Source organism: Plectropomus leopardus, chromosome 13 (genome assembly GCF_008729295.1).
Source record: "Plectropomus leopardus isolate mb chromosome 13, YSFRI_Pleo_2.0, whole genome shotgun sequence".
In the NCBI taxonomy this organism is placed as follows: Eukaryota; Metazoa; Chordata; class Actinopteri; order Perciformes; family Serranidae; genus Plectropomus; species Plectropomus leopardus.
The window spans coordinates 16,675,682-16,698,411 of NC_056475.1; the positions used below are offsets into that span (position 1 = coordinate 16,675,682).

General features: G+C 40.5%; 1 protein-coding gene across 2 annotated transcripts in view; it reads left to right on the forward strand.

Moving 5' to 3' along the window:
• Nucleotides 1–345: 345 nt before the first annotated feature.
• The window catches only part of fgf13b (fibroblast growth factor 13b), a 26,014-nt gene continuing 3,629 nt past the window's right edge, over nucleotides 346–22,730 (forward strand). The window contains exons 1-4 of one of the 2 annotated variants that reach the window (XM_042498993.1): nucleotides 346–516; nucleotides 14,701–14,811; nucleotides 18,884–18,987; nucleotides 20,285–20,483. In XM_042498993.1, coding sequence (XP_042354927.1) covers nucleotides 468–516; nucleotides 14,701–14,811; nucleotides 18,884–18,987; nucleotides 20,285–20,483 — 463 coding nt within the window. In that variant the 5' untranslated portion in view covers nucleotides 346–467. Of the gene's footprint in view, nucleotides 517–13,670; nucleotides 14,153–14,700; nucleotides 14,812–18,883; nucleotides 18,988–20,284; nucleotides 20,484–22,730 lie in introns of those variants that run through there. The other variant, XM_042498994.1, reaches the window with a different exon arrangement.

Here is a 22,730-nt window from a genome sequence, read left to right on the forward strand (position 1 = left end):
GTTTAGGATATTCCAAAACCTAGCAACTAAGAGTTCATCTTAATGGTTGATCTTTAAGCATTAGTAAAGTATTTATCACTTATAATAAACCCTCTGTAAAGGGAGACTTATTAAAAAGTGGTACCTTTTATTTTTTCAGTAGTTCCTAGATTTGTCTGATTAAATTGCCTCGCGTGTGACATCTTTCTTTGTCTCTAAATGTGCGCGTGCGAGTCCAGATTTTGCGCGCGCACGTTTGGGAGCGCTCCTGCTGGATTGTGGAGCGTAAAAGCGCAACGGGTCATCAGATAGAGTCGGGCTGAGCAGAGGGAGAGAGGCAGAGAGGGACGCTGAGAGTTGGACTGTCTGCTGGGCGCGTTTGGACGGAAAAATACTAATGAGGTTGAAAAAGTGAAACAGCGATCCTGCATCTTTCACCTGAAGTTTGATTCAAGAACCAGCAGCAGCAACAGCGGAGGCGGTGCTCCATGAGCGGAAAAACGAAAAGCAAAGAGGATAAAGACCATGCCGCCAAAGGTGAGTGATGATGAACCCGAGTCAGATACAAGGAGCGATGTACGCGTTTTGTCTTTATTTAGTGTGAGAACAAAAGAGGAAACAGCAGGTTTTGCGATGAGATCAGCATGCTGGCCACTTTTTTGTCCCCATAATTCAGAACCCAGGGCACATGAAGTGGACTACTTCAAAATATCGTTGGACAGTTTCAAGATGTAGCCTCCAGAAAAGTGAATTACATTTCTAAATGGTTATAATAACTGATGTAAAAAGGTTTTCTCCGTACTGGTCTTTGGGTTTACAGCTCAATTACAAAAAAAAAGGGGGGGGGGCATAAACCATGCATAGTGTTAGACTGCACTGTGCAGCAGATGAAACAGGCAATATATGCCCATATTATAAAATCACTGACATAGGCTTTTCCCCCCACAGAAGGCTTCCCGGGTCTCAGATGTAATTTCAACGGCGCGCGCACACACGAATTCATTTTCTCCTCTCTGGACAGCAATAAAATCGACGCGCGAGAGACACCGCAATGGAAACTGGGAAACTATCATTGCCATGGAGACAAAAAAGGGAGTTGCCCGCGTAATCTATGCACAAGACCAACATCCATTCATAAAAAAAAAAAAAAAAACACTGGAGATGGAGCGTGCAGGGATTACATTTATGAATGTGCAATGAGATGAGGTCCATATATGAATTAGAGGAACATAAAATAAGCTTCAAACATGATAAACAGGCATTTATAGAGTGAGTTTGAAGTCCTTTTGAGCTGGGTTTAGCCGACTAAGCACAAACACATTGACATATTCTACAGTATGCATCAGAAAGTGGGGAAATCAAGTCTTACAAATATTGACTCTAACCTTAATAATTAAGTTAAGGGTATTAAAAATATTGACTCATCCCTAAAAATCTTAAATTGTAGTAGCGGTTTCTTTAAATTGTTCTTTTAAATTATCTCAAATGTAGGTTTTAGTGTTCAGGAAACCATTTCTTATGACTAAGAGTTAATTTGTTGTAAATCTTCTGCCCTTGTTGTGCCTAAAGGTGCACAGTTATGAAGCAAACTAAACACACTAATAAAGTTTAAAGACAGTAGCTGGCCTCTTCAGATTTTTACTGGGAGAAACTGTGAAAACACTGAACAGCTAATAATGATCACAAATAAGAAATGAGCAATAAACAAAATTTAGATCAAACTGAACTAGTGCCATAACAGGTAAACTGGATTGAAATGGTCAAAATAGTCACATAATTTCCTCCTGCCATAAGAGACAAAAGCTCTTCTTACACAGACGTCGACTGCGCTGTGGGGTCGATACAAATTCCCTTCTTTATGCTGCCTTTGCATTTTTACACAGAAGCAAACAATTATGCCACTTAAGTGCTTGATTTTGGATAGCATGCTGGCATCACAAAAGCAAAAGAGGCGTGACATGTCACACAAAACCGTCAGCCTCTAGTGTGACATGCGGGCAGCGCTTTCTAAACAATCCCAATGGCATAGCATGACAATAACAATCATTTGCTTTGCTCAGGGGTAAAGGAGCTCCTGAATCTCATTGTTTTCTCAGTTTGCAGACATTTTCAGCTGCTGCTCTTCTTCTGTATTTTAGCTGCGAACAGCTACCAGCTACTTTTTAAATCTCCTGGCGCTGGGTGGCGCACATAATTGTCAAAACATCACATCATTCCTGTTCATAGTTCTGTCTTGCCGGCTGTCCTGCTTACATAGAGGTTGTTTTGGTGCTGTTAATACCTCCACTGCCAGCTTAAAGGAGAGACAACTGTGTCCACCCGTTCCGTTATTGTACCTTTTATACAGAACAGCAACTTGGCATAAAATTCCCACCTTGAAGAAGCAGCATTAAACGGGCTACAGTATCTGCAGTTAAAGATCAATACGAGTCCCCATAGGACGTAACATGGTGATTAATCATGTAGATGACACATCAGCAAACAAGAGTAAGACTCTTGACACAATTTGTGAACGAACAGCTAAGAAGGAGAGAATGTTCCTGTTTGTAGTTGTGTTTCTGAGAAGCAGGGTAGAGTTTGCGGAAATACCTTATTTAATGGTTGTTTTTTGCCACAGATAAAAATGAACTATTTCTGTGTAGACAGATCTCACCTACACAATAACTGTTTTAAAAAAGGGTTTATCCCTCATAAGGACCAAAGTATACCAAGTACCAGGGTCATATATGGGGCAAGGCCATGCGCTGCTTTTTAACAGAAGAGGGGCAATTATCAGCCCTTCATTTGCAAAACAACCAGTCATAATTTTCAAAATCTTTTCAATTGTAGAGTGTTTAGAGTATTATCACAGAAAATTAAGCAAATTACAACTCAACAATCGAAAAAAGAGAAACAACTAGGGACCATTTTGAAGTAGGATTACACCAGCCGTGATATTGATCAGCAATTTACAACAAATGTACCAGGGGCATGAGGTTGTTGGTGGGGGTCACTAGGTGATTAATCTTATCATTTTTATTTAGGCTACATTTATCTCCCTGTTAGTGATCATTTATTTTTATTGTCATTAAGCACTTTGTAAAGTCAATTTGAACATGAGGGCTATGAATAAATCACTGATCATCCTTCTGATGTTTAATAATAATAATAATAATAATAATAATAATAATAATGATTGAGATTTGACAATGATGATAGTTTGCAGAAGTGTGAAAAATTAGTTGTAAAGCCACAAATGTGCATACCGGCAGCTGTTCTGGCATATGGAGGACCTCGCCAGTGCAACCCAGTCAGTGAAATTGTGCTTTCTTTTACTGTATCGCTCTTTGACAGGTCTAATGGTGGAGGGACACAAGTATTGATATGCTCCTGAATCTGACAGAGGGCTGGATGTCACAGTTAAACTGCACTGAACCAGTAGAGTTTCGCTATGTTCAGCTGAAACAAACAGCTGCTGGCAGAATAGTAATAAACCTTATTTATGGCAACCTTTACCCATAAAGCACCTTTAAGAGGATACAAGGCAAACGCATCAATAAACAGAAAAAGCAATAAAAGCAAGCCAATAAACAAGAAGGGGTGATTTATAAGACGATATCCACTAAGAAACCAGAACAATAATAACCCTGTACACTGGAATGGATTCCAATACAACAATCCTGTAATAAATCCTTCCTTTATGACACCAAATATTAAAGCCTTACTATAATGCTGCCAAGTACAACTTCACCACATGCCATAGTACTATTAATAAAACTGAACATTTTAAGAATTTGTTCAAGTGCAAGTGCATTTCAATACCTTGTACAGGTGTATGTTTTGCTCAGTGTATCATGAGCTTAAGCCAAAGGAGCATCACTCCCATATGACTGGAATAAATTTTGACTTTGAATTTGACCCTCTGAAACCTGAGTTTTTTTCTTTCAAAAACATGGAAAGAAGGCATGAGCAACTTGAAAAGAAATGACCCAAAAATCAGTAAAAAGCTAAGAAAATTACCCAAAAATTAGCCCAAACAAATGAAAAAGAAAGTAAAAAGAAAAGTTAAAAACAACAACAACAACAAACAAGGAAGTAAATAATAAGTAAAAAAAAAAAAAAAAAATTCTATGACATAATTTCAATATATAATGATGATAATTATAAATATATTTTTTCTGGATGTTTTTCATAATTGATTTTTCATAATTTTATAAAACCTATTAATTTCTGTTTGCAGGACCTTTCTTGCCAAATTCCACCTTTTCAATATGTTTTTGAAGAAAAAAAAAATCAAACCGATTTGCTCACAGCTCACAACCCTCCAAAGGCCAGAGCAAATTGGCTTTATTTCTTCCAAAAAACATGGGAAGAATTTGATGAGCAAAAAATGAAGAAATTACTCAAAAATAAGCAAGAAATTATTAAAAAGTACAAGAAAAATACCTGAACATTAATGTAATAATAACATAATATTGGTTAAAAAAAAAAAATAAAAGAAGAAGAATAGGAAACAGGAAGAAAAAAGTAATTAAAAAAACACAAATTACCTGAAAAAAGTGCTATATATACATTTTGTAACATAATTTTAAATAAGTAATTATGAACATTTTCCCAGTCTTTTTTAGACACTTTTCCCTGTAGCTTTTAAAAAAAATCTAAATCCACTAACTTTTTTGCAATTTGTTGAACATTTCTTACCAAGTTGTTCTTTGCTTTTTTCCTGCATGTATTTAAAAGAAATCGCACCAATTTGATCAGGGTTCAAAGTTTTAAACACTTGTGAAAGGCATCTGAAAGCAGCACGAGAAAAGTTATGTTGATCCAGGTTTCAAAGGGTTAAACAAAACAAAGTCAAAACAATGCTTACTGAGGCCGCATCACTGAATGCTGCAGCTTTAAGCAGCACAACAAAGAGTGAGAATATATCAGCAATGTTTGCTCTTATGATCGCAGAAATACATTATGTCTGATGAACTTTTTGATTAAAATATCTCCAACAGTGACTCACCCCCCCTCAGGGGGAACACATGCAGCGTTATATGTCACCTTGTGCTGGTCTTTATATAATAATAGTGCCGTTAAGGATTAAGTTTGGGTAGAACAAGAACTCATTAACATCTTGTTCTTAAAGAGATTAGTCTTATAAATGTGGATTAAAACTACTTATGCCTATGCGTGCGTATGTGTGTGTCAGTGTGTGTGTGTGTGTGTGTGTGTGTGTGTGTGTGTGTGTGTGTGTGTGTGTGTGTGTGTGTGTGTCTGCATGCAGACACACAAATAAGTAGCAGGAGAGGATTCACATTGTTAATTAACCCTGATTGTGACCCAACGATATGGCGGCAGAGGTCAACATTGCACAGCAATTAAGGCCCATCCAATAGATCATTAAACCTCATCTGACTTTTCACTGATGACGTGATGTCAGCATTTAGTGCCGAAATAATGCACTACAAGCACTGACAGGTAAGGTAACAGCTTTGGTGATCACAGCACCATCGGTCAAAGTTTCAATTTGTTTTGGCATCTTGTGTTTATGACCAAATATCTGCAAAGCTAACAGCAGTCCCATCAGTCTCAACTGTACTCTGTGCTCAGCAAACGTTAACGTGCTAACACATCAAACTTTTAACTCTGCGTGTTAAAAATTGCACTTGTGAGCATGTTAGCATGCTGATCTTAGCATTTGGCTCAAAGCACTGCTGTGATTATGATAAATGTGCTGCAGGGATGTGATTTTTTGAAGGCCAACCCTAGAAGTTAACATCACCCTTTATCCCATGTCAAAGTCCAATGGCATTTTTTCCATTGGACTTTGAATCACTGCAGAAAATATGCTTTGTGGCAAACAAACATTTATAATACTCACACATTTTGGGTTACAGAGGTTGAAGGAAGTGCTGCTTGGTTCTGAAGGCTGGTGTGACAGGTGGTCTTTGGTGAGGCAGAAAAAAAGCATAAAAACCAAGATCCTGGATCGTCAAATGCAGACAACCTTAGGGAAAAAAAAAAACAAAACACAAACACCACTTTTATGGTTTTTGAAGCTTAATGCAATGGCCAGAAGTAAAAAGCTAACATTAAGTGTTTGATCTGATGATGTTTAAAGTTCCTGTCAACCTGTCGTCTCATTTAACCACTTGTTAGCAACCACCTTTTTAAAGACACATAAAAGCTTCAAAATGTACAAGTGCGGTGTTTTTTTATGTATTTTATATTATATAGAAAAACATAAAAGCTTCTGTTAACCACAGACCTGATTTCAGGCTACTAACCAAAAACACACCCATTGACTCTGAGACAAAGTAACCGTGAGTGCTAAAATGCTAACTCATATCCAGAGTTTAGGACTCATTCCTGCACCCAATTTATACAGCGTAACAGAGCTCAACATGTTTTCAACCCCACATTAATGATTTATTTTAAAATTCTATTTAGATAATGAAACAATAATGTTTTCCATTATAGCATATCACCGACAGGGAAAACTTCCTGGGATTTTTGCACCAACAAATTCATATTACTTTTTGTCCACAACTTAAATTATTACCTTCAAATTTTCTCATTTGTTGGCTTATTAGTCGTGAGGAGGGCAAAATGACTAATTTGGGAGTATGTAATGTGAGACATTCCATGGCATAGACAAACTAGTCCTCATTTGGTCCTTAGTGGATGATGGGTGTCATAAACTGGGAAATTTGAGAGTCTACATTAAAATGCGACAAGGATGTGAAGGCGTTTTCAGTATATATATATATATATATATAAAGGTTCTGTTGGTCAGTAGTCAGCCATTAAATCTGGAGAAAAATGGAGAAAAAGTGCATTATTAGTATTATTATTAAGTGTGGCAGTGATCAGGCCCTTAAATAAGATAGTTACGGATAGTGTTTTCAGATATCAAGGGATGCAGACTGTGCATTTTACATTTTACACACACACACACACACACACACACACACACACACACTTTACATTTTACACACACACACACACACACACACACACACACACACACACACACACACACACACACACACACACACACACACACTCTTCCACTTTTCTGTAATCTGATAATATGGCACCACCTAGTGGCTAGTAATGTGAATCACTAGTAGTGACTGACAGCTGAGGCTCTCCAAAATCTGATGGGAAAGTCAATCGAGTTTTTTTTATTTATTTTTTTTATAGACTAGAATAGACGGTGATTGGATACTGGCTGCTTGCCCAGGCTGTTGGGTTAGGAACCTTTGCCAAAACGTACCTGCTGCCATTTTTGTGGTTTTCTATTTCAAGCCAAGGCTACAAAGCTATTCTGGGAGGCATTACGTGTTTATTCAAAGCTGGAATAGTATTTCAGTTCAGTTGAGAAAAATGGAGGAAAGGGAGAGAGAAAAGGAATCTGACCACAGGCACACAGTGACCCCGTTGATCAATTTGCTTGATTTAATAGTTATTTCTTCATCACAGAAAGCCATGGCATGATGAAATTATGTGGGCATGACCAACAATAAAATTGTTTCCCTGAAAAGACTGCTTTTTGTAGCCTCACAGAGATTTGGAAAATCAGAGGCAGATTTGTTTCAGATATCTTGTTTCTCAGATAACTTTGATGTATCTTTCTATTAGCTTTACTTTTCAAGTTGCTGAGTGTGCATGTTGTCCTGCAACATCCTGCTTCGCTGCCTTCAGTGGGTTTTATAGGCTCCTGTACTGCAGCATATGCAGCAACAGACACTCTGCAGCCTGTAATACTCTGTGTATCATCTCAGTGATATGGACGCTGTTGTGTTTTAACAGACTGCATCACAGGAAGCACCGTAAGAGCACAACAATGTAATGGGCCTGATAATATAGTGTTATGGTTGGCTGTGTAGACTGTGTGCGTAATCCTGAACTGACAGCATTGCTCTGAGTGTGGTTACTATGAAGATAACCCACAGAACCACTGAGAGATGTAGTGCATTAGGTGTGTGTGTTTTTGTGTATGTTTGTGCATGCTGTTTGAGTTTGTCTCTATTTTAAAAATATGTTAAATCAATGACATTTAGCTAGTTATTTTTAATTTTTAAAGTGTCACATGTGTGTTGTTTATAATTAGAGCCTTAAAATGCAGTTTTCCACTTTTGAGTTTTAAGGTTGTTTAAACCCTTCAGCGGGCATTGCAACTGCATGGATGACATTTTTTTGTGATCAAATTACTTTACTAAAAACTTGGCAAAACCTAATGTGCATGAATTTGTGGGTCCTTGACACAAAAAAAGGGTTGAGAACCACTTGTTTGAATCATCGTATTCCAATGCAAAAGCATCTTTTATTATCTGTACCATCTGGTTCAGCTCTTTGTTGAAGCTTCAAAATTTTTAGATTGAGTGGAATATTCAAACCCAAAACCCCTATGCTTTTTATGGTTGAACCATTCTGTCATGTGGAAAAAGTGGAGCTATCAAGTGCATCATTTTCTTTATATTTACCCCAAATTTAGCATGAAACATTTGGTATCTGAAAGGTTTGGGATCTGGGACTTAAAGAAATTGTGAGGCATTTTTCAACAACTTTATGGACTAAGCAATGAACCAAGAACATGATCAAAGATTATTTTGTAAATATAATCCTCATTGGCATTTCTTAACTCAGTTTTAAAGTCAGCAAGGGGCAATATATAGACACTGCAGTTAAAAAAAATCTCATAATTGAGAGAAATAGTAAAATTTGTTCTAAAAGTTCTCAATGTGTTGAGGATAAACATGGCTGTCACTGTACGTTTAGGTTTTTGAATATAGTTTGTATTTACATGCAGAGAGGGCTTAATCAGAGGAGAACAGAGTTCTTAGGAGTAGTACAGTAATACTCACACATACAAATACTAACACACACGTGCGCGCGCACACACGCCATGCTCCCTCGATAGATCCTTGGATTTGGGACCGGCCTGCTGGCTCCCTCTCTCTGTTATTGTGCCAGATCAGCGGGGCCTTGAGATGAATCATTAATGACCGGTTCCAACGGCTTAATGGCCTCTAATGTTCTGTAATGATCTCCCGTCAACGCCATGTGCGCGGCCTTAATGGATCCAATGCCGTGGAGAATTCTCCGTTTTGAACTTCAGTAATTCCTCCTCTTTTCGTCGGGACAGGAGCACAACAGGAAGTGCGAAAAGCCATGAGCACAAGGCTCCGGAGCTCCACGGGCGCAGCATGAGTTTCCCTCTCCGCCGATCGACCTCAGGTAGGACCGGGAGAAACGGAGTAAAATAACGAGATTTGAGCCTTCCTATAGTACGACATTATTAAAAGAAAATTTATGAATATTGGATCAACTTAGCACTCTGTGTATGCGTTGGAAATAGACTGTTAAAGGGGAGAAGCCGAAACATCAAGTTAAATAGGCTACTATGAAAGTTATAAGCCTCTAAAGGACGTTTTCTAAAATACTGACTTTATGTTTTTGTTGGTGTAACAGATACAATTCGTTTTCAAACTTGACATGTTCTCAAAGTATTAAATGTCCATTTATAGAAAGCTGTCTTCGAATTAAAGCGATCGTTTCAGTATAAACTAAATAAAAGGTGTTTTTATGTGAACTGAAACTTGCAGCGCTGTCTGTGGTGCTGAAGGCTGCGCCGGGCGCGCCCTTCTGCAGAGACGCTGCTCCGACCAAACTTCTTTTATTAGATGCATACACTCATTTACATGCATTCATAATGCATAGCACTGTAATTCAGGCTCTAAATATGGTTCTGCTGTATGAGACTAAATTCGTCTTTAAAGCATTTCAGGAACTGAGATCCAGAAGTGCTATGGGTGTCCTCGATGCGCGCTCACAGGGCAGATTTCAACCTTTAAAATGTGACAGACCCTAAAACACAAACTTCACGTCTGGTTTTGGAAGCGCTGATTAAAAAAAAATATGTTAAATTTGCTTAACTTGAGTTCACACCAACCCTCAGACCCCGAATCAAAAGTCTCTGCTCTTTGCACTAATCAATTTGTTAAAATCCGTGTCGGCCCGCGCGACGGCTTCTTACAAAGAATATCGAAATAAGATTGACCGCAAATACATATTTTTACCTGAACCTAACTTTTTTTTAACTTCTCCTTTTGATGGTCTGCCTTCTACAGGCCTCGGCGGCTTGTTGCAAAGTGTTGATACTGTGATGAATATTGCCGCGTGCTGCTGGATTTCCGATCATACTCTAACTGGCATTAATGGTTAGACGATCACAAACATCAGAGCTCCTCTTCTCTGGATATTTGCCGTAGTTTTCTCCTCTATCCTCTTTTTGTCAAATTGTATAGTCTGTAGGTGGCGCTACAGAGCTCCATCCAAACCTTATGGAAGTTCACACGCTTTTAACCACAGGAAAGGCTTAGATTTAAGAGCTCTTAATAATACTTTAAATCCCTTGTTTTCATTCGTTTCTACAGATGAAACAGTGTAAACTTGAAGGTGTTTATTCCGTAATTAATTTATTGCATCCACTTATTTAACTGGGCTATTCTTTAAATCCTGGAAACAAATCAGTTTCTAATTCTTCCCTCTGTTTTTTTTTTTTTGTTGTTGTTTTCCCCGGCTGCTGATTTGTTTCCATTGATTTGTGTATTGATTTATGTGTTTTCTGCAACATTTTAAATCATTTAGTTGATTTAATGCTAAAGGTTGAGAGCTGGTGGTGTTTGCGTTCCTCAGAGTCACCTTGTTTCCAGTTTGTTTGCCCTGCAGCCTGCATTGTTACATTTTGTTACCTCTTGTTTGTGTGGCTTTTGCTTTTAGGGGCACGTGGCTTTAAAAGCAAGGAGCTCATAAATGAAAGATGAAAAGCCCAGCTCTCAGTCATTTCATTACAGTGGTTGTACGCTTTCATATTTTTGATGTTTTACATGACGTCACAGATTAGTTATGAAATCTTTTTCAAGGCATAAAGTGTTGCCTCAGAAACTGCATGGCATGTGGGCAGAGCTTGAGGGTTAAGTTGGGTAACATGGGACACTTTTTGGTGGATTACTAAGAAAACCACTTAAAACTCTGCATGCTACTTTTATAACTTATGGTTCTCTTCTATATGTTGTTAAGTAGAATAATTTAGAAAATTTGGACCATCAAACACATGAGTGACCCTACCTCACTCTGATGACAAGCTCAGATAAAATGGGACAGCTGAGAAGGAAAAAAGGGACAATCATGTTTGTTTTTTTAAGTAGTTAATTTACCAGTTCAGTAATTAGTTAATTAAATCATTAATGTAACCTGTGGCTATTTAATTAAAAAAGATTGTCCAGCTTTTCTGCTATGCATTCCCCGCTCGTTTGGTGTCTGTTTCCTTGGCGCCACATTGTCTATAACGGACATGTTTGTGTACAGGCATGTTAGAAACAATTGTGGCTAATTCTTAATTACTGTGGCAGAGATGGACTGACAGCATTTAATGTTTTTTAAGTGACAAAAATAATAAAAATGTCTTTAATATTACAGGGTGGCACACAATCAAGTAAGTCACAATTTTATGGCCTAAAACATGCTGTTTCCACTGCAGAAAAATGTCAAAATTTTGCTTTTTTTTTTTTTTTTCTAACTTGAATGCATTAAGAACTCATTTAAAGTCCATTTTCATAAAAAGTAAAGTTTGCTGTGAAAATAATTTTGATTTAAAGTAAAACAATTAATATTTTGTGAAATCCTACAACCATTTTTGGGTTATGCCCTTATTATTTTCGCTGCTGTACTCTTATTACAAAAATGAGAAAATCGGCATGCCACATAGCTTTCCTTGGAAGTTACGTGGATTTTTGAATTTTTGGTGTGCCCAAACTGATCAGATCAATAAAAATGATTCTTTCGTGCAAATCAAATTTCTAATAACAATACAGTGACATGTTTATTGACTGGCTGCGAATATTTAAGAGCCCAAAATCTTATATGTCCCATTTTACCTGATGTCCCACTTTCACTGACTTCACCCTGCATTTACAAAGGTATTACTCTTACCTAGCCTGGAGGTGTGACTGCAACTCCTTCAGTCAAGGACAGGCTAAAGACTCCACTTCAGTGACCAGGACCTGACCCCAGTTTCTGTCCATGGTCCATCACTTCCTCCTCCACCCTCTGGCTACAGTTTCCTCCCCCTCAGTCATGTAATTTACTGCTCACCACATCCTCCAGCCCTCCAGCCATCGATTTTCACAACCTTTTCCACTGGTGAATGGCATGCGCTGGCTCTGCCTGCTGCTCGGCGCCAGGTGCCACAGGTCGACCTCAGCTGGGGAGTCTGTCGACTCTTTGTCCGCCGCCCCGTCTTCCTTGAAACCAGTTGGGAGTTGCAGTTGCCATGCGCCGTTGCAGCTGTATCTGCTCCCTGACAGCTGTGCATCTGTTTTCCTGCGGGGGCTTTGCCTGCGGCCAGTCGACATGCACGAATTGGCTGATGGCTGCTGCTGTATGTGTGCATCTGCTCTGGTGCGAATGCAGAAGAGGGGGGTACATCTAGAAAATGACACATCCGGACTGAAGTGCTGTCTCCGTTGTTCACCTCCTTCTTGCACGCTGCAGCCTTTCAGCAGTGGTGAACCTCTGCACCAAAATAAGATGAGAGCCCCTCCTTTCTCCACGTTCTCTCTCTCTCACACTCACCAGGTCTCTCTCTCTCTCCCATTATTGTCCCTTCACTTCATGTATCTCTACTCCTGGTGTTGTACTTTATTTCTCCATGCCTCCGCATATCTCCTCTCTTCTTTCTCCAGCCCTCTCCCACACTCACTCAATATTTTTCTCACTCTTGCCTCTCCATTTTTGTTCCTCATTCATCTTTCCCTTTTCCCAGTCCATTTGTAGGTTGTGCATTTTCACCAAGCTTCTCCCTCCCTCCCTCACTCACACTCAATATCTCATTTTCTCCCTGCTGCCCCCCTTTTCCATTATTCCTCCTCTCATTAATTCACCTGTCTGTCTGCCCCTCTCCCTCCTATTTTACTGTTTATTTTTTCTCACTCCGCCTCCTATATATCACCCCCCCCCCCCCCCCCCCACCCCCACACACACACACACACACACACACACACACGGCCCCCAACCCCCACCTCCCCTCCCTCTCCCCTATCTCCATCTCCCTGCCTATCACACATCAGTATTCAGTGAACATGTAAATATCATGCCACGTGGGGTCCAGGGCTACAGGTGCCCTATAAGAAAGAGATGGCCGAATGCCCCTTATCACACCCCAACGCCATCCGATCCCTTCCACACACACGCACATACACGCATGCACGCACGCACACATACACCCCCCACCCTCCTCGTTCTTCTTCCTCGGGGCGGGCAGGGCTGCAGCAGTTTTATGAACGGCACGGCTGCATCATGATCCCTTCCCCACAGAGCCAGCCCCGAGCTGTTTCATTGACAAACATTCCGGTTGCTGCATTTCTGTCACGGACAGCGTCAAGGAGCGGAGCATCGCCGGGGGAGCGGTGCAGAGCATCAGCAGCAGCAGCAGCAGCAGCAGCAGCAGCAGAAGAGGAGGAAGCAGCTGCAGTGATCATCAACAACCCCCGGTGTCGTTCGCACCAGTTTATAAGCTGTTGATTCGCCACTTGGACCCGGACTGGATCCTCGCGCACTTCCTTTCCTCCCTGCGCGCTCTCTCGGGACAGCCAGAAGAATCACCTGAGGGGGAATCAGACAGTTTTTGCCACTCGGACCCCTCGGGGGGAGGGGGGGACGTGAGGCGGCGTCGTTAACGCTCACTCACTGGCAGATTACTGGATTTGATGAGCTACTTCCACATGAAGCGCCCGGACGCACCGATGGAGTATTCTGTACGCTTTTTAAAGCACGGATATCTGCGAGGCTGCAGCGGCCGGTGTGCGATGCGAACTGAGCCGTGGGTGGTGTAGACCCCCTCCCCGCACCCCACACACCCCCAAACGCGTTATCCGCGAGCACCCACCATCCCTCTCAACCGGGACGCACAGTCTTGTTTCACTCTACCTGGGGAACATGTCCCGGGCAGCGGCTATCGCGAGCTCCCTGATCCGCCAGAAGCGGCAGGCGCGGGAGCGGGAGAAAGCGAATGCCTGCCGCGGCAGCGGCAGCCCGAGCAACAGCAAAGGCACAAACGAGAAGCCCAGCAAGCTCAACGTGTTCTCGCGTGTCAAATTGTTTGGATCGAGGAAGAAACGGAAGAGAAGGCGACCACCAGGTCTGAGAGTGCAGGAGAGAGAAGTGGGAAAGCCACGGGCTGCACCAACACCTCAACCATCTTTACCAGCAGCAGCAGCAGCAGCAGCAGCAGCATTACCATCATCACCAACACCAACCAACACCATTTTCTCTCATCACTGAGGCTGGTCCTTCATCACTTCATCATTCATCACACTCTGGATAGTCTCCTCCTGGCAGTGGCTCAGGACTTAATCCTGTTGCATGACACCACAAACATCACATGTGAATAACTTTGTGTTGTCCCACAGCCAAGTGTTGTAGCAGCGATGACAGCTGATGGAGATACTTCTGTTATCATGTTACATCTGCCAGTATTGTTTGATTTATATGTGCGACACAATGCATGGGGGTCAGGGATCGTCACTGGGCCCTCAAGGCCCTCAAGGCCCAGTGACTTGAAATAGAAACAGCTTCTCCTCCTCTGATACTTCCAGCTTCTTGGTGACTTCTGGATTTGATACAAATGAAGACGAAACAGTGATAAGGAGTGAATGCCGTTAATGTGTCTCCTCCTCCTCTCCTCAGAGCCCCAGTTAAAGGGCATTGTGACCAGGCTTTCCAGTCGCCAGGGCTTCCAGCTGCAGATGCAGCCTGATGGCACCATTGATGGAACCAAGGATGAAGACAGCACCTATGGTGAGTCCAAGTCTTGCCTTTGGACATACGGAAAATACTGACCATCCAAATTCTGCCAGTTTTCTTTATTTGCCCTCTATTTTATTTGTGCTATTGTTTTCTTTGGGCTTCAGCTAATGATTATTTTCACTCTAAAATTATCTGCCAATAACTTTCATCCAATTGATTGTTTGGGCTATACGCCAAGTTGACATGTTTAAAATGCTCGTTTTATCGACCAACAGTCTAAAACCCCAAAGGTATTCAATTACTATTATATATGACAAATAAGTGCATCTATGTATTGCATCATTGTAAATGAGGGCTCACCCTCAATGTTTTTCAAATCTAAATAAAGATAAATAAATTAAATCTGAGAAGCTGGAGTCAGCAAATGTATTCTTGCTTATGAAAGTGAGAATCTGTTGCTATTGTTACTATTGCAGATAAATCTGTCAATCGATCAACATATTGATTAATCAGCTCCTCATTTCAGCTCTAAAATCAGCTTTAATCGTTAGAAATGTGATGCTGTTGAATGTGTGTTGTTGTAATACTATTCTCAAAGCTGGACCTACCTCCACATTTTGTTTCACTGCTCTGCCAGCGCTGGAGAAAGGTCTGGCTTCACCCATCATAATTCTGCACAAGAAAAAAAAACACCACGGGTAATTTGTATTTTTTTAAACCATTCACAATTGTCTTGAACAGTGCTGCGAACAAGATGCAGCAAAGGTTGATGCTCTCGCAAAGTAGTTTTGGGAGGAAATTTTATTTTGGTGGGGAAACGAGCGAGCCCTGACATCAATATGGCTTAATCCCCGCAAAAGAAAACACCACATAAAGCATTAAAGGATGTTTTAGTGTGTAGGTTGCTTACTCCGGGATTGTTGTTCTTGTTTCATGTATAGCGTTAAAACAAGTGTGGAGATAGATTCGGCTTTGCAAGACCAGTGTTACGTTGCAACAGTGGATTTTGAAAACAGTAACATGCAGATGACAGAAGGTGCGGAGATTTCCATCTAAAATAGGAAGACAATGAAAGGCTTATACACACAGTCATTTGAGTCAGACTACTGCAACACTGGAAACAATCACAAATGTAAATGCATGTTAAAACTGTTTTTCTATCCTGTTATAATGACATAAATTGATGAGTGACGGCGCAGGTTGAATCACATGTAGGCTTAATGTAGTTTGTGTGCTTCACTTACATGGTAAAGGAGGATTAGAAATGAATAAACATAACTGTGCAGACAAGAGAAACCACACTTTCTTTTTATCTTAATATGAAATATTACTTCAAGGTACCAAAGAATAGCACATATCAGAGGATCAGTTTCTAGCAATATCTAAATTTGTTCAATTCCCATACACCCACTTTGGTGTTATCATCCAAAACCAGTTGAAATCCAATTTAATGATAAACTTCATTCAGTGGATTCAGTGTCTGATGTGGGAATTTAATCTCAGACAGTTACTCAGCAACATGTCAAGTGTTCATTTAATTAGGAAACCGGTGGCCGCTTTTCCTCCAAATGTCAGATGGTATCGTGGCAGTCCATTCGTGTTATATGTTTTCTGCTTAAAGAAATCGATCACAAATCCACAGGATGCACACACTGCAAAAGATACCAGGTTGGACTGATCCAGTGAACAGATCTTTCTCTCTCATTTGCTCAATCTCACTCACACAGGCCACAACAACGTGTGATTGATACGGCTAATTCAATCCTGTAGTTGTGGTTCAGACGGCAATCACTCTCCTCGCGCGCGGCTGGTGCTGCCAGCGCCAAGCATTAATCTGCTGTTACTTCTCAGGCCACCAACTGTTGTGTGTACAAAGAGAGCGACGCCACCACAAAGGAAGCGTGCTCTTTAATTACATGATTACATGGCGTGTATATCATGTAAACGCCCGCCCACGTGAAATTAGTGGACCGTGACCGAGTTTCAATGGATAATCTATGTAATCCACATCTCCATATAACCGCAGTCATTATCAAAAAAAAAAAAAAAACATAGTTGGCTAAATGAGTGTAATTAAACGAGGGCCTGGCTCATCAAATTGCCTGGAATAATTATGTCGCTGCTACAGAGCTTTTACTGTAGAAACATATAAATAATGGGTTTGCTTGCGCCTGCTGAATGCACACGAGCAGAGAAAACAACAATAGTATCAACGTTGTGATGTTTCAGTGCACCCAAAAAATGTGTAGGCCAATATGATGCAGCTTTAAATCTATACTCATTTTGTTGCCACCGTAGATGCTTTCTGTTCAGCTGTTACACATGGACATACCCTTAAATTAGAATGTATTCACTGTATTGTATTAAGTGTGGAACCAAATCAGCTTAACAGTGTTTGAGGAGATTAGGTCTATGAATTGCGCTGTAACACTCAAATGAAGCGCCATTATCAAAGCACCTTGAACCTTGTAGTGCCAATAAGTCTCGGATTCTCTTTTTTTTTTACATGTACAAAAGTAGTTATTATGCCCGAGAAGATTAGATGACTGAATAATTAGTTGACAGATAAAAATAATTTGAATCATAGCTTGCTCTGATTTCAGCTCCTTGAATGTTTTCATATCATTATATAACTGCACAGAATATTCAGATTTTTACCATTATTCTTATTATTCTTATACCATTATTATTAAGACAATATTCCTCAGCTGTTTACATATAATGAAAGTAAATATATACCACTCATACTGCTGTTTACATACACCTGCGCATTATTCGATTAATGTGCACTAACATGGGGGCTGCTGTGGCTCAGGAGGTTGAGCGGAAGATGGGCCGATCGATCCATGACTGCCAGAGTCAAAGCATCCTTGAGCAAGATACTGAATCCCAAGTTGCAGTGTGTGAGTGTGTGTGAATGGTTACTGAATAGCAGGTGGCACCTTGCATCATCGCCACGTGTCAATATGACATGTCGTGTGAGAGCGCTTTGAGTGTTCGGAAGACTAGAGAGGTGCAATATAAGTACAGGCCAATTTACCAAATACATGTTGTTTAGCGCTTCAACTATGAAAAAGTTGAATGGTTGTCGTGTGTGCCAGCATTTGTTCAGTTTTCTGTCAGGGGCAGACTTTTTTGCAGCCTCTTCTTTCATTCTTTCAACCACCTTTTTGAAAAGGTCAGTGATGCAACATTTTCAAATAAGAAACTGCTGATATCGAAGTCTTTCGTAATGTTTAAAAGCTGGTGTGTTTCTTATTCTGACCAAAAATGTGGGCTTTTGTTACGGCCATGCTTCTCTACCCCAGCCTCACAAACTGCTGGCAAGTTGATTAGTGTACAACGTATTAATGAAAACACACAGAGCTGACTGTGAACTGGCAAGAGGCCACGTGTCCCAAACTGCAGTAAAAACCCCAGCTGAGACGCATACTCTGACTGCACTGAATACATGTCCAAATAATGCTCTTATAACGGAAAAGTATCGCTATATCCCACATATTCATTGGAAAATGCTAAATAAAAAAAGTCTACTTTGTAACATTTGTACGGAAAATGCTGTTATCACAACCTGAATGTTGTCATAGCTCAACATTACTCTGCATGCAAACTTTAGAAATTGAATTTCTTTGGGTGTTGCTCAAAGAAAACAAGCCTTTTGAAGGAGTCATCTCTGTCTCGCTACCTTCTGATATTTCAGAGACTAAACGATTAATAGAAAACAGAAAACACGCTGTTAGTGTAAATAATCCTCAGTTGAAGCTCCAGTAGGAATGTTTTCATTTATTATAGTAGAAATAGCAGTAACTCTGTGGACATTACTGATGAAACATGTCCTCGCACTGCCAAATGTTTTCCAAACCCTGCTCTGCTATGTGCCTTTTGCTAATTCTGACTTTTTTCATCCCACGCTTAATGCCGGCCGCTAAATCATCAGTGTAATTCAGTGGCCTTAGCGCCTGACTGACCTTGTAAAATAGCTTCTCTGTGGCAAAATGGAGGTGTCACTGTACCAGATGCTACATTGATATTGATGAGGATTTTTTCTCTCCGTTTCCCCTCTGTGTTCACTGTGTGAGCGCTCGTTTGTTTGCCGTGTGTATGTGTGTATGTGTATCCATAGCTGTGTTCAACCTGATCCCGGTGGGGCTTCGCGTGGTGGCCATCCAGGGCGTCCAGACCAAACTCTATCTGGCAATGAACAACGAAGGATTTCTCTACACCTCTGTAGGTCACCGCGCACTCACTGACGCAGACCATCATCATCATCATCATCATCATCATCATCATCATCATCATCATTACAGACCATTAGGGACTGAAATCTCTTCTTTGGGTCAGGTTGAGTAATGAAGCAGCAGCTCTCAGTGTGACCAGTCTCATTATCATCCTATCATCACATCAATACTTTAACTACAGTGTTGCCTTGTGAGTCAGCTGCCACTGGGTGTTATAATCCAGTGTCTGAGCCTCTCTTATCTATCCACTGATATTGTGGCTTCACAGGATTGATTCCAGATCATCCTCCAGCCTCCTTTTGTTTATCTCCCTTCAGTCATTCTTTGATAGGAAGATTACTTTTTGTCCATTTACACACAGCTCTTGAAATTAGTTTCCATGCCTTTTTTTTCCCAGGTACATTTACACATACATCCCCACTGTGCATAGGATTTTCTCGGACCGGTCAGAAGGCAGCGTTGGCTGCAGCGTGGTGCATAAAGTGCTCCACTTCAGCTCTTGAGCGGTGATGGTGGGTGGTGTAGATGCAATAACAAAAAAACAAAAATAACACGCACTTCCAGCAATCTAAGCAAGCCTGCAAGACCAAAAGATGAAAACTAACATAGAGGAAATAGAAAAAGAAAAAAAAAGGCACACACTCAAAGCAATAACAGCCATGCTGCTACGCCTGTACAGGCACGTATACCACCACAATATCTGGTCCATCATGTCCAGTCCTGGATGCTCTGCGTCAATCATAACACTCATATCACTTGTTTCATCTTCCCACCTGATATTAAACACACAAAACACACCTTTGTACTGAATCTATTTGAAGATCATACATACGCAAAACTTAATTAAAATTCACACAAGATTAATGGATGACAGAGAGGAAGAACACTCTTTCTGTATCTCTCCCCCGGCATCCTGGGCACCATCTCTCTCTCAGCGGGCTGGTTGGTATTCAAGGGAGTAGCCGGTTGCTATGGAGATGCAGGAATAAGGAAATGCAAATGTCAGCTGTCCTAAGTTGGTGCAGTTTGTTCTCGGAGACTACCGCTCGGCTGAGATAATGACTCAAACAGCGGACCAAGTGATGGATGAAAACACTGATGGCAATATGGAGGAATGATTGAACACTTTTTAATGGAGTTGCCATTACAAACTCATACCTTCTGTGACTCAGCGCCTTCTCTGTGGCTAACGCCCCCCCACACCCCACCTCCACATGTCTACTTAATCACCTTCTTGTCTTTTTCTTTTATGATTTGTTCTAACGTCTGTCGCGCTTTCCCCTCAGGAACATTTTACCCCGGAGTGTAAGTTCAAGGAGTCTGTGTTTGAGAACTACTACGTCACCTACTCCTCCATGCTGTACCGGCAGCAGGCCTCAGGGCGGGCCTGGTACCTCGGGCTCAACAAGGAGGGTGGAATCATGAAGGGGAACCACGTCAAGAAGAACAAGGCCGCCGCACACTTCATACCGAAACCGCTCAAAGGTAAGGCTAGTAGAGGAGAGAGGACTTTTATTCTGCAAAGGTTTTCTCTGGGATGTTAAATATTAATGATTAAATACAGTCGACACAGTTATAGCTCAGAAAAGAACATCCTTAGGTAATCAGTTTTGTGTACAGTGTTCTGACACTGTTTGCAAGGATTTATACTAAAATGTAATTTATTCCAAAAACATGGAAAAAAGGCAACAACTTGGCATAAATTGTTCTGCATATTGCAAAAAAAAGATAAAAAACATGATAAGAAAATGACCTAAAACTTAGCATAAAAGGAGAGAGAGAGTTTCTGTAGAAAATAATCAAATGAGATAAACATAAAGAAATCTATATTTATAATTAATGTAATAATTCATTCAAAATTAGATTAAAGAAAACTATAAGTATTTCTTATTGTTTATTTTTAGCACTTTTTTTCAAGCCATTTTTTGTTTTGGTTACTTTGTTACTTTCTTTCCTGTTTTGTGGCTAATTTAGGGTAATTTTCTAGCTATTTTTGGGAACATTTCTTGTAAAGATGCTCATTGCCTTCTTTTCATGTTTTTGAAAGAAATCAAGTCAATCTGCTTAGGTTTCAAAGGGTTAAAACAGTATTGGTAAAGATATACATCGATCAGGATTGATAAATCAATTCAGTGATCAACAATCCAATATCATCATTTAAAAGTGAAAACATTAATACATTTTGTCATCTTTGAGAAAGAACTGATATACTATCGTGTATCATCATAAGGGCAATATTTAGCATGAAAATTGATGCAGCAAAACTGCGGTTGAATGGCCGTTTTTTAACGGGAAGTTTTATTTAAGTTGCAGCCAGGACAAAAGCTGGTCCAATTTTCTAAATGTTAACAAAAGGTGCCTCGGTGCTTCCTTTCTTATCTCTTTTAGCGTCGGGTAAACTAAACCATCCTTTAGAGATAATGTAGTCCCACAATACCGTCTTGCAGCAACATTTTAGGTGACCCACGTCACAAAAACATCCACCGTTGCATAATAACGTAGCCTAGTGTGAGTGCAGTTGAATTCTCTTGAAGGAATATTTTGGCAATTTTCAACCAGCTTTGTATCAAAACAATGCGGGTTGTAGATGAACTGTGTAAACTGTCCTCCATCTAACCAATATGTAAGTCACGTCATTTGGCGGTGTTTCGCTGGCTCGTGGTGCTGTGGTTCAAAGTACAGGCTGTACTTCCATATTTTCATATTGCCCTTCTCTCGCTCTCAAACTCAGACAGAAATCATATCAAACGGTAAAACTAGACAGCGCTGATCAAATATAAATCAAGGTTACTCCACATTATACTGCACTGCCTGCTTCTCACCTAGAATGTTTTCAGACACATTTTTAATGCCCTGTTTCACTGTAATGGCGAGAATTGGTAAACAGGAAGTGGGTGCCACACTGCTTCCTGCACAGTGAAATCTGAGGCCGAAAAACGATGATCAAACAACAAAACTAAGCGGCACTGATCAAATATAAACCAGGAGTCTGTTACTGAGTTGCATTTTTCTCGCCTCAAATGCTGCTTTAGCTCACTGTTAAATACGAGATCCGGCTGGCCGCTATTGTTTCATATGGACCGTTCCACATTTCGTCAGGAGCGTAGCATTCTGGTAGTTGTAGGTTTTCTACCGCTTGAGCAAAAGTCGCCTTTTTCTCTGTTTTCTCTGGCTCCAATTTGAGAAGTATTTGTGTCTTTCTAATGCAGAGACGGCCTAGTTTTATAAGAGGTCTTCTTTATATCGTGAAAATACTTCTTTAACACTCTTTCCTTGACTTAATATTATCCTCCATTGAGGTCAAGGTGAAGTATTTAGGAACAGACGTGACCTAATTTCAACAGCATCTATCGCCTTTTTTATTCCATGCAGTGTCCATCCTAACTTGCCTATATTACCCACAATGCAACTTGACTGCCAGACATTCTGGTGTGTTATGCTAGCTGCTAATGTAGCTTTAAGCTGCGACCCCTTAAGCAAAGATGAGGAGCGGGCTACACAGGTCTGATAAGCTCACTTCTTTGTAACTCTACACCAAAAGATTTTGATCATTTCCAAACTCTGTAGCTCCAACTGACGCCGACTCAAGTTACATCTCTTGAGGCAAACTATCAGACTTCACACAACTTCCTCTGGAGCCACAAAAGGCTTTACATAACTTCTACAACACAATAGCTGACATCCCTATTTTCCAACTCAAACTAGTGAGAAAAGGACACAATCAGAAAAAAA